Here is a 13104-nt window from a genome sequence, read left to right on the forward strand (position 1 = left end):
CAGAAAATGCTTGGACAGAAGAGATGAGTCCTATTTCCACTAAGGCCTAGAATTGCCTACTGTACAAATAGTCCTGATCAGGCAATATACGAATGGCCCAAGGAAGCCACCAAATTGATTTTCAGGTTTTACATGACCTGCGACAAAAATTCCCTGAAGTACCTGAAGTTGTTGTATCCAGGTGCATGTTACAGGTCAGTGTTCAACAATTTCTGAATTTATTCATACAAACCTGGTGTTTTTTTTTAAACAGTGGAAGAAAACTCTTATCTTCTTGTTGACGTTAGTGTACTGTGATGAAAAGAGATGAGCTTTGATGTCCGATGGTCATGTGGCCTTTAGTAAGTTACTTAGGCTCTCTGTGCCCCGTCTATAGTGTGGCTAATGCCTGCTTTATAGAGTAGATGTGAGGATTAAGTGTGATCCCAATATAAAGCACTGATACATGGTCCATACTTACTTACCATGAGCTTGCTTCACTTTTCCCCCTCCTGTTTTGCCAGGAGAACTTTTTCAAATTCCAGATCTTTATGAAAGTGAAAAAATGGTTAAATAAGGAGTTAGAAAACCTGAGTTCTAATTTTAAATGGGCACCCCAAGCATACTTGGCAAGTAGTATGCCTTCTTATTCTTTAGTGTTCTTATCTGTTAAGCGAAGGAATTTGATTAGGCAGTCCCTAACGTCTCAATGCTAAAGAAAAAAGCCTGTTTTTATATTTTTTGATTTAATCTAAATTTTCCAATTAATATCTGTAAACATCTAATAAATTTTTCCATTCTTCTTCAAAAGTTCAGTTTTAGAAATCTATAATTCTAAATGTCTCGTGACAGTTGTGCGTTCTCATTTGATTAAACTGGAAATCTTTCTATCAAAAACTATTTTAAGCTTGTTAAAATAAAGATGTAAAAAAATAATTTGGGCTCAGACATGTTTACTCTTGACAAATGATTTTTTAAGTTTGAAATTGTATGAAATTTTAAAAGGCTCAATATCTGTACTTGATATCGAGTGATTACATTTTGTTCACACCTTTCTCACCATTTATCTGTACATTTAACTGGTCTACCTCCCTTTAGTCTAACCCAGTTTTGGTCTCCCCAATCCATCCTCCTCATTTCTGCGAAAGTGTCTTTCTAAATGCAGATTTTATTGTATATTTACCTGCTTAAAAAACTCATGATATAGACCAGCCCTGTGGCCTAGTGGTTAAGTTCAGCGTGTCCTGCTTCAGCAGTCTGGGTGTGCAGGTTTGGATCCTGGGCATGGACCTACACCATTCGTCAGCCATGCTGTGGTGGTGACCCACTTATAAAATAGAGGAAGATTGGCACAGACATTAGCTCAGAGCTAACCTTCTTCAGGAAAAAAAAAAGAAGAAGAAAGAAAAGAAAACCTCATGATTGTTGCCCATACCCTTCAGAATAAAGTCCATATGTCTTGTCTAGAGCATACAGTGATCTGCAGTCCTGCCTTATACAGCCTTAACTGCTTCCCAGGTCTTCCTCCTCACACACTATTCTGTAGTCATCCTTAGCTGATTGGAATTCTCTGAACTTGCCTGGCTCCTTCTATAGTATAGTGTTTAAGAGCATATATTTTGAGTTAATAATACTGTATTATATACTTGAAATTTGCTAAAAGAGTAGATCCTAATTGTTCTTACCACCCAAAAAAATGTTGACTATGTGAAGTAGTATATGTGTTAATTAACTTGATTATGGTAATCATTTAACATTGTATACATATATTAAATCATCTCATCATACACCTTTAAAAAATCACACTGTGCAACCTAAATATATACAGTTTTTATTTGTCATTCATACCTCAGTAAAGCTGGAGGGAAATAAATAAAAATAAAATTTAAAAATAATAATAAATAGCATATGTTTTGATGATAAACAGATTGAGTTCAAGCTTTGACAGTTACTAGCAGTAATTTAATTAACCTATCTGACCCTTATTTTTCTCAGCTGTACAGTGGGAATAAAAAAAGTCACAGGCAATTAAATATGATAATGCAGGTAAAGCCACTAGTAGGATACCTGATTCTGAGTGCTCAACAAATGTTAGTAGCCAGTACTAATAACAGTAATAATAGTAGAAGAACCATAATAAATATTTGGTGAATGAATTAATAGTCCACACTTGTCGACATAGACTGTGAAAGAAAAAAATGAAAGAGCAAAGAAAAAGTGAGGGTGGAGTCAGAAGCTAAAGAAATTATGGGGAGGAGCAGAGATACTGGGAGGAAGGTGTCTCCCCTTAGAACTCAGGTACCTCTCCTAACTTTTCAAATAGAATTTTCTGATAAAATAAGACGTATACTGAGAGTCTTTAGTGAGTCATTGAAAAATAGAAAAAAATATTGTAGGCTCTTCAGTAAAATTTTGTTAAGACCTGGTATTGAAAGAACTGTCCAGAACACTTTCTTGATAGCCCAGCTGTAGAGATTTTGAAATATCTTAACTGGGAATAAAATATAAAGCCCTTTATAGAATTATTTAAAATATTTTCATAAAATAAAGAACTCTGCATACCCTTACAGTATGATCTTCAGCATGTATTAAGAAAACAAAACACAGAACAGTATATATAGTTGAGGGCAGGGGGAATAAAGATACACATGTATGTGTATTTGCTCCTGTTTCCATAAAGAAGTACTGGAAGGATTAAAAACAAAATTAATAAAAGATGGTTATGGTTATTCATAGTGGGCAAGAGGAAACAGGCAAGATGGGGATGGAGATGGGAGTGAGACTTCTCAAAACAAATATCTTTTTATATTGTTTTGATCTGTGTAAATGCATTGTCTATTTTAAAAAAAAAAAAAACATGTTTTCAACTTTACCAAGAAATAGAAAATAGATGATTTTGAATTTCTTTTGGGCACCCAGTAATATTGTCTTCACAATGTTAATCTGATTTCACAAGAACAAATCCTGCGGTGTGCTTCCCAGCACCTAGTGATGACTAAAATGTTTTGCTTGTAAATTATCCATGAGGCAGACCACACCGTTTTAAACTGAGTTGATAATCAGTCTGGACATCCAAGTAATGTGCTTTTTAGCTGATATAACAAGAAATTTGACAAGAAAGGAATGAGGAGGGCTCCTCTGGGGATAAAAGAAGGGTGTAAGTCTTCCCGAATTGGGAGAAATATTTTTAAACTGTAAAGGCAAATTAAGCTACCTCCAAATGTAAGTATAGACATCTCTGATTTGGTGATAGCCTTTCTTTTGGGAGCTGGTCTCCCTTTTTCAATTGGGTAGGCTTCTGTCTTTTCTCTAGAGAGATCCTCCCTATAGTACACTGGTTCAGAACTTTTCTAGATGAAAAAAAACATAGAATACAAAATATAAGAAATTAGTAGTTAAAGGATCTTGCCACGCTGCTACTTTGTATACGTATTCTTAACCATCTTCCTTCTTAGGAGGAGAACAGAAGTATCTATACTCTGTTCTCTTCTTGACTTTACTGCTCAGATCCCTTCATTTGGAACTACTCACATCATTTCCTTGTGCTGGAGGTTCTCTAAGATAGCTATATTGAGGGGCCGGCTCTGTGGCCGAGTGGTTGAGTTCACGCACTCTGCTTTGGCGGCCCAGGGTTTCACCAGTTCGAATTCTGGGCACAGACATGACACCGCTCATCAGGCCATGCTGAGGCGGCGTCCCATGTGCCACAACTGGAAGGACCCACAACTGAAATACACAACTATGTACCAGGGGGCTTTTGGAGAAAAAGGAAAACTAAAATCCTTAAAAAAAAAAAAAAAAAAAGATAGCTATATCGTCAGCAGTTGTAATTCATATCTTTAACATTTACTTATATTTGGTAATTAAATCTTAGAATAATGTGAAAATGTTGCATAGCTGACGCTTTGAGTTTTTTCTTTTTTAGCTGAATTTTTCATTATTTTTTAATTTTCTTAATATGATGATTGAATCTGTAAGTTTAAAATTGCTCTTTCCAAAGTAATGCATTAAATATTGTTTATTCAGTATTTGTAAGACTTAGTGTTTACGTACCGTATCCTTTGTTGAAGCCTTCTCAGATGACCTCCACCCATAGTCCTTATCCATATTTCTCTTAAAACACCTACCATTCTGCATTATATTTGTGAACACGTAGATGTACTCTACTGCACTGTGAGAGTCTTTAAAGCAGCAATTGTATTCCTTTATACTTGTCTAATGGATGCTCCGTAAATACTGCTTGAAGGAGCAAATGAATCAGAGTTTGAGAAAGATGATCATAGTGTATACTTTGATGTTATCTATAGTCTCTGTGTCTGTGCAAGAAGCTTGGGGAAAAATGAAAGAAAAACTGGAAATAATGATTCAGACGCTTTCATAGCTTTGGAGAGAGTGCAGATTTGTGTATATACAAAAAAGCAGTGATTGTCAACTTTTTAAAAACTCATCCTCCCCTTTTTGATACACTTTAAGGAAGTCCTCTACAGTTTCCCCCTAAAAGTACCCAGGGCTTCCTTGAGAAATAGGTGATTCCAGGTCTGGGATAGGAAGTCTCCAAGATGGTCTTGGACACCTTGTCATATCAGGAAGCAAGGAAGCTGTGAAAGACTACTGGGTTCATGTCGTGTGTACACAGGAGCCACCTTGAAGTCATTTCCACTAGCCGAAGGATAGGATATGATGACCACAATCGGTTGACACACAACAAAATGTTAAAGATACAGGAATTTATAGTGATACTAAAAATGTCTTAGTTACCTTTAGAAGTTGCTAAGGTACCAATTCATTATTCTAAAAACCAGTAAAAAGAAAGAATTTATTTATCCTGCCTCTTCTGTGCAAAGACTAACCAAATAGTTGAAGAGAGCAAGTTCTTTGAGGAACAAGTGCGTCTAATACATGAAGAAAGAATCTTATCATTGGGATATCACCAGTATCACCATTTTGCAACCCCTAATGAAATAAAATTTCAAAACAATGATCATCAGTAATTACTAAAAATCATTAGGTGGATCAAGCTAACAATGTCAGAATCCACCACTCAGCTTTAAGATCACAAAAAGACAGGCAGACATTGTTGTGCCTCCTTGTGTGATGCAATAAGAAATAGACCCTATTGAAGAGTCTTGACAACAATTCATATGTGCACCTGCTCACACTTCTATATATAACTGCTAGTTCACAATGAGTTACAGGGGATATTGACACCACGGGGTGCAATCACCCAGTCCATATGGGAAATTCTACTGGACAAAGTACTTCAACAAACAAATGGCTAGAAAATTTTTAAAAGAGAGGAGGGTTAATTATTAAAAGAAACCTAAGAGGCATATCAACCAAATGAGATATGTGGACCTTGCTTATTTCCCGATTTAAATTAAAAAGAGTTTTAAGAAACAATCAGGGGACTTTAACACTGTTTGGATATTGGGTGATATTAAGTATTGATTAAGGTATGATAATGGCACTATGGTTATGTTTTTTTAAAGTCCCTATTTTTTTTAAAGATACGTGTTGAAGTATTTACAGATGAAAACAAAATATCTGAGACTTGATCTAGCTTGATGGGGGGAGTAGCTGGGGCATACACATGGGATGAAAAAAGATTTGCCATATATTGGTATTGTTAAAGATGGATGATAAATATAGGGGAGATTATCATATTTACTTTCTATTTTTGCATATTTTAAAAATTTTCTGAAATAAAAGTTTAATAAAGAGTACATTTCCTTTTATTCTGTCACAGCCTTATAAAATCCCTGTAAGTTCTTTTATGTTTTGCTGATAAGAAAATGATGTCTGCAGAGGGTGAATAACCTAGGGGCGTGTGAGTTATGGCATGGCCGGGACTAGAACATATTAATAATCAGAGATTATAAAGGGTTGAAGGGATTTATGAGCACTCAAGAGAATTAGAGAGGAAGACTTTGTAAATATAAGATCAGCTTTTCAAAAGGAAATGTGGACTTGGATTTGGTGGGGAACGTACATTTTAATTTGGGAGGATTGGCAGAAAGGAGATGAGAAGAAGATGATGTCTTTGTGAGTTTTGGCTCAGAGGGGAGAAGAATTTACTAGGAATAGCAATAAAATTAGCTTGAAGCTAAAAGCACCAATTAGATTTGGCAAAAAATAACGTCTAACTATAATAAGGATTAATCAGTTGATAAAGATTGTGGTGAATTTTTAAATTTTATTTGAAAAATTAATATATATCAATTCAGAATATGAGTAGGGTAAAAGGGTTTTTATAGCATTAGAAATTTGAACTATTGGTTTGGGGAGGAAAAGCATCGAACCTTGCTCAGTAACCTTCTCTTTTGCATTACCTGTTCAAACTGTGGACTGTCATTTCTTAACAAGACTTCACGATGCGTTTTTAGTTCAGTTTTCTCTACTAAGATTTTATCTTATATCAAACCCACCTGCAGACATTTTAACCTGGTTATTCATCTTTTTTATGTCTAAAAACGTCCCCTTTCTGTCATATTCGTAAGCCTCCAGCTCTCTTTGAATTCTCTTTCCCTCTTGTGGCCAAATTGTGTTGACTATTTGTAGTTTTTCATAATTTGTTTCTACTATCAGACATTATTATTTCATATCTTCTAACTGGTCTTCTTGTCAAAAAATTTTTCTTTTTCTATTCATCTTAAGTATCAATAGACTTCTCTTCCCAAAACACCCTTTGGTCTTTACTTCACTGTTCATTTACGTTCAGGGCCTCTCCCCATTGCCTGTATTAAAGTCCAAACTCCAGTGTGACTCATTTTTCAAAATCTTCAATTATTTAATCCCAATCTGCTTTTGTAACAGTTTCTTCCACAAAATTTCTAATATAAACCTTTACCTTTTGTTTAAATGCTACGAATATAATTTTTTAAAAGATGATTAGTTTGAAAGAATTTATATAGTGCTTGAATGTGCAAAATATTTAATTACACAGTATTGTATGCATAAGTTGAATAGTTATATTTTGTTCAACATTCAAATTGCATAGTTAATTAGGTTGTAATTTTACTGTATTTGCATTAATCTATTTTACTATAAAATAGTTCCTAAAACAGCAAAATGACTTGGTTTGCTTAGCTATTGCTAGGCAGAGAACTTTTACATTGCATTAGTAGTGAGGATTTCTAATTCATCCATTTGCATAAAAAGTAGTTCTTCTCAAATGAGAAGGTTCAAATATATCTGTTATAATTGTATTAACTAATCACTTGTTAATCACATAATATCTTAGTAGTGATGAGAGTATAAACATTAGCTTCTGGTTGTTAACGTCAAGCTGTTTTTGTTTTGTTTTATAGAATAATAATAACCTGGATGCCTGCTGTGCAGTTCTCTCCCAGGAGAGTACAAGGTATCTTTATGGTGAAGGAGACTTGAATTTTTCAGATGATTCTGGAATTTCTGGTCTACGCAATCACATGACTTCTCTCAACTTGGACTTGCAGTCACAGAATGTTTACCACCATGGAAGAGAAGGAAATAGAATGAATGGAAGTAGGACTCTAACGCACAGCATTAGTGATGGACAACTTCAAGGTGGTCAGTCCAATAATGAGCTATTTCAGCAGGAGCCACAGACAGCACCAGCTCAAGTTCCTCAAGGTTTTAATGTTTTTGGAATGTCCAGTACGTCTGGTGCTTCAAATTCGACACCACATCTTGGATTTCACTTAGGCAGCAAAGGAACATCTAACCTTTCTCAACAAACTCCCAGATTTAATCCCATTATGGTAACGTTAGCCCCAAATATCCAGACTGGTCGTAATACTCCTACATCTTTGCACATACATGGTGTACCTCCACCTGTACTTAACAGTCCACAGGGAAATTCTATCTATATTAGGCCTTACATTACACCTCCTAGTGGTACAGCTCGGCAGACACAACAGCATTCTGGCTGGGTATCTCAGTTTAATCCCATGAACCCTCAACAAGTCTATCAACCTTCACAACCTGGTCCCTGGACTACTTATCCTGCATCTAATCCTCTGTCACATACCTCAGCCCAGCAGCCAAATCAGCAAGGCCACCAGACCTCTCATGTCTACATGCCCATCAGTTCACCTACTACTCCACAACCACCAACAATTCATTCATCTGGTAGCTCACAATCTTCTGCTCATAGCCAATATAACATTCAGAATATTTCAACAGGACCTCGAAAAAACCAGATTGAAATCAAACTTGAACCCCCACAAAGAAACAATTCTTCAAAATTGCGTTCTTCTGGACCTCGAACCTCCAGCAGTTCCTCTTCAGTCAACAGCCAGACCTTAAATAGAAATCAGCCCACTGTTTACATAGCTGCCAGTCCCCCAAATACTGATGAGGTGATGTCCCGTAGTCAACCTAAGGTCTATATTTCCGCTAATGCCACCGCAGGAGATGAGCAGGTCATGCGGAATCAGCCCACCCTCTTCATATCCACAAACTCTGGAGCATCTGCTGCCTCCAGGAATATGTCCGGGCAAGTGAGCATGGGTCCTGCCTTTATTCATCACCACCCTCCCAAAAGTCGAGCAGTAGGTAATAACTCTGCAACCTCTCCTCGAGTGGTGGTCACTCAACCCAATACAAAATATACTTTCAAAATTACAGTTTCTCCCAATAAACCCCCTGCAGTTTCACCAGGGGTAGTGTCCCCTACCTTTGAACTTGCAAATCTTCTAAATCATCCTGATCATTATGTAGAAACAGAGAATATTCAGCACCTCACGGACCCTGCCTTAGCGCATGTGGATAGAATAAGTGAAGCACGGAAGTTGAGTATGGGATCTGATGATGCTGCCTACACACAAGGTAATAACGATGCTGAAGCTGGGGTCGTTTGCCGTGCTGGCCTTAGTGCTGTGTGTTTGATTTCACTGGGTATCAGCATTATTATTTCATCCTTTAAACGTTGCCTCAAATACTACTATCTTAAGAACCTTTTAGAGAATTGATGTAAATTTCAGTTTTATTATTGTATAACTTGACGTTTGATAATAGAGTTGTCAGATCTTCAGAATAATCAGTGCTGGTTTGTGTGTTTGTTTTCTTAATGTTTATAACACTTTCTTTTCAGTTATTGTCTTAGCACTGGTGTTGTTGACTTTCCCTTTAAAATTTCTGCAAATAAAAATTCATAAAAAAACATTTTAATAAGAGATGAGTGAACCAACTAATATAGTAAATCTGCCTTTGACCAAAAGAATTCTCTTCTCATTTTTCTAATCGACGTTGTTAGTCTTATTTCGTATCAAAGTCTAAATTGGTGTGAGTGCTAGAATAATCCAACTCAAAGAGAAATTTGAATCCTATTTCTGATACTTGTCTCTTTCAGCCTCCCTTAAACATCAGTTAATGCAACCTTTCTGTTTGGAGTTGTGAATAAGAATGTTAGTTTTAAATCTCTCTCACTTGATTATCCTTTTCTGAAATCGACTAGTTGATATTGGTAGAGATAATTTCCGTCATATATTTTGTCTGACCCCTTAAGTTACTTAATCTTCCATAGGAAACTTAAATTCATTCAGATAAGAAAGTAGAGGATAAGTGTTTGTTTTCCTGAATATCGATGCAAGTTTGTGGACCAGCTGTGAGTCCTTTAGGGTAATGACGTCTTAGTCATCTCTGTGTCCCCAGTGAATTGTTCCAAGTACTGTAGGTTGGAAAATCCTGTATCGTCGGCTGCAGGCAGCACGCAGCCCCTGCTGCTACTAGTACTACGTGTCCTTGTAAAAATTTCTGAAGTAGTGATTTTACTGCTGAACTTCTTAGAGGAGCCTGGTTGTTTTGGCTTATTTTGTGTTTTAAACAGTTATATTCTAGCGATTCTCAACCCAAGGTGGGCTGTAGTGCTGAAATTTTGTAATCCCCTATGGAGCTTTCAAAAAATGAAAATGCCCAGGGCTTGGCCCAAACTTACTCATTTAGAATCTCTGAGTGATGAAGCCCAGGTGTGCGTGTATGTGTGTGTTTAAAAGTCTATTCCACTAGAAATTGTTCTGGAACTTCTTATTTTCCATATATCTATGACTAAACTGGAACCATTTTTGTTCAGTTTCAGCAGTGTGTGAATTTTAATATACCATTATTTATTCCACTGGTATTTAATTCCTGTTCTTCCCCTAAAGTCCTCTTTCTTTTCTTACTCTCCTTTCATCAGAGTAACAGATTTCCTGTGTTTGGATAGTTGTTCTTAAATGGAGAGTAAATTTTTTTATGAAGATAATTTGATATGGGGAATTTTCTCTTGAAGTAGACAAAAGTATTCACATTTAACTGGAGTGTGAAAATAAAGTGTTACTTTGAACTTATTATCTCCAGTTTCTCTCCCATTCTCTAGAATCTGCTCCAGTCAGGATTTTTCCCACTACAGTCAACCAAATTTGCTCTTGTCAAGATCATCAGTAGCAGCATTGTTACCAACCCCAGCAGTCGTCTCTCAGCTCTCATCTCCCTTGATCAGCATTTGCCACAGTGGAGCACCTTCTTCTCTGTGAAACATTTTGTTCATTTGACTCCTAGGATTTCCACTTCTCCTTTTATTTGCTGGTTCTCCCTCATGTCCCTCATCTTTCATCTCTTTGTTCTTCCACTCCTTTGTTCAGAGAAGTGAGATCAAAGCCTCAGAGCTCAATCCTTGGCCTCTTTGGCTATAAATATCATTATATGCTAATGACTCCCAGATTTGTAACTCTAACCTGGGCTTAACCCCTGAATTCCAGGCCATTACTACCTATTTAACATCTACCTATTTACCTATTTAACATCTCCATTTGTATATTTACTGGGCACCTCCAGTTTACTGTGTCTGAAACAGCTTCTGATGTTCCCTCCGACTTACTCTTCCTGTGATCAATCTTCCCATATCCGTTAATGGCAGCTTATTTTTTTGGTGATTAAGCCAGAAGCTTTGGACTCCTTTCTCTCACATTTCACATCTAATTCGATAGTAAATCCTGGCCACTCTAACCTTCAAAGTATATCGAGAATCCTGTCTTTTCTCATCACCCCCATTGTGTCACCACTTTGGTCTGAGCCACCATCATCTCTCAAATGGACTGTTGCTGTAGCCTGCCTGCTTTCACCCTTGCTTCTTTATGGTCTTTCAGCTCAGCAGCCAGAGAGATGTGGTTAAAAACCTGAGTCAGATCAGACCACTCCTCTACACGTGATGGCTGTCTGTTTCCTTCAGAGTAAAAGCTACAAAGCCTTATGTCATCCGCTGCCCCTCCTCCATCTCTTTTCCTTGTACTCGCCACCTCTCTCACTCTGTTCCAGCCCTCCTGGCCTTCTTGCTGTTCCTTTCAGTATAGAAGGCACACCCTAGGGCCTTTGTACCTGCTGTTCCCTCTGTCTGAAAGTCTCTTCTCCCAGAATCCAGTTACCTCCCTCAGTTTCTTCTGGTCTATATCGAGTCACCTTTTCAATGAGACTATCCCTGGTGTCCCTATCTGAATCCACCCTCAGCATTGCTTACTGCTCCATCCTTGCTTATATTTGCTCAGAGGGGGAAAAGATGAATAATCTAATATTAAGATATATAATAAGCAATACCTCCTGAGCGCTCTCTATGTGCTAGGCCCTGTCCTGAATGCCTGTTTATTTCTCACAACTGACTTTAAAATAGGCCACTAGTAGTAGTCTAATTTTCGGATTAAAATGCTTAGGAACCAGATAGGTTAATTCCTTGCCAAAGGACAAGTCACAGAGTCAAGATTCTAACCTAGGAAGTTGACAACAGAGCCCATACTCTTAACCACAACCCTCTAATGTCTTTCCAGATTTTCAAGATAAACCCTCTGGAAAGATGCTTCAAGTTTATCCTGCAGTTTCATATAACCCCTGGTACACTGCTGTGGGGGCCGCGTGTGCCTCAGTTTGAGAAATGTAGAGCTAAAAGATCACTCAAAATAAATGAAACAAACAGGGAGCTATAGGGAAAGAAATCACCGTATATAGATATAATTAGAAATAACTTGAAACAATGAAGTAATACCTGGGTAGCTGTAGGGAGCACCTTCTAAAGGCACCTGAAGATAAAAGAAAAAAAATTGCTGATGAGTGAAGCTCTGCTTTGAGAATTCAAAGCCTACCATAAAAGCGGGATTCCTCAGAATCTGCCACTCAAATTGCTACTCTTCACTGACGGCCTTCAGATAGCTGTAACAGCCATATGCTCGCTTTCGGTAAACACACGTGCATACCTGTGGAATTCTGAGCATCCGTGTGGCTGTGTCCCCTTGCATTATCTGTGTGCGCCCTGTGGCGGGCTGGGTGCTCTTCTGCAGCCTTTCCTCTCGTTTCCTTCTGCTTACCGCGGTGGACCCACACTTACATATCAGCCAGTGACAGAATCTCGTTCTAGTATTTCTTTAACTTGGTTCTAGTCAAATCAAAGAATTGTTCCTTTCTGAAAAATGTATCTTTTTTGATGTTAACTTACATGGGTGTGAGGCTTTACAGTTTCCACAGCGCTCGTTACAGTACAAAGTGAGGTGAGCCCAACAGTGCCAATCTTTAAGCAAGGGTCTTTTCTGAGCTCTAATTTGTATGGTGTGGGTAATAAAGAGAAAAGAAATGTCTCTGCCTCCTGCAGTGAAGTTGATCTTTCTAAAGCTCCTGGAACACACTTTCAGAGTAGAAAAATAAGTTGAGCCAGGTACTAGAATCATAGGAAAGTACTTTTCTCACATTGAGAAGGGAACATACATAAATCAATTTGGTAATCAAAATTTGTGGAGTTTTTATGTTTTGTCTAACATTTGAAATCTAAAAATACTGTAGTAAAAATTTCGAAAGTGAGAATTTATGTTTATAAAAAACACATTGTTTGATATTCCCTCTGCTGTATAATGAGCAGAAGAGAAAGAGGTAAATTAATGACACTTCCACCAGAGCCCTGCTCGTCTCGGCACCAAGTCTGCCACCACCACCACCCGCTAAAGGACATAAAGTACACTCGAGTCCTCAAGGTGCTGCAGGACTGAGAGGCAAAGATGAGTGCCAAACAGAAACGACAGATTCAAGTTAGAAATTTCAGTTTAAAGCCTATAGAGATGAAGGCTCTTACTTTACCTGCAAAGAAGAACAAATACTGAAGTGAAATTGCTTACTGGTGGTAAGGTTACT

At 37.5% G+C, this 13104-nt stretch overlaps 1 protein-coding gene across 3 annotated transcripts in view; it reads left to right on the forward strand.

The window, feature by feature from the left end:
• TAB2 (TGF-beta activated kinase 1 (MAP3K7) binding protein 2) overlaps window positions 1-13104 on the forward strand; it is a 77919-nt gene that overhangs the window by 42831 nt on the left and 21984 nt on the right. For all 3 annotated transcript variants that reach the window (XM_044768394.2, XM_044768383.2, XM_044768400.2), the window contains 2 exons: window positions 4-194; window positions 7287-8787. In XM_044768394.2, the coding sequence (XP_044624329.1) occupies window positions 93-194; window positions 7287-8787 (1603 nt within the window). In that variant the 5' untranslated portion in view covers window positions 4-92. The remainder of the gene's footprint in view (window positions 1-3; window positions 195-7286; window positions 8788-13104) is intronic.

The sequence above is a fragment of the Equus asinus genome, chromosome 1, assembly GCF_041296235.1.
Source record: "Equus asinus isolate D_3611 breed Donkey chromosome 1, EquAss-T2T_v2, whole genome shotgun sequence".
In the NCBI taxonomy this organism is placed as follows: domain Eukaryota; kingdom Metazoa; phylum Chordata; class Mammalia; order Perissodactyla; family Equidae; genus Equus; species Equus asinus.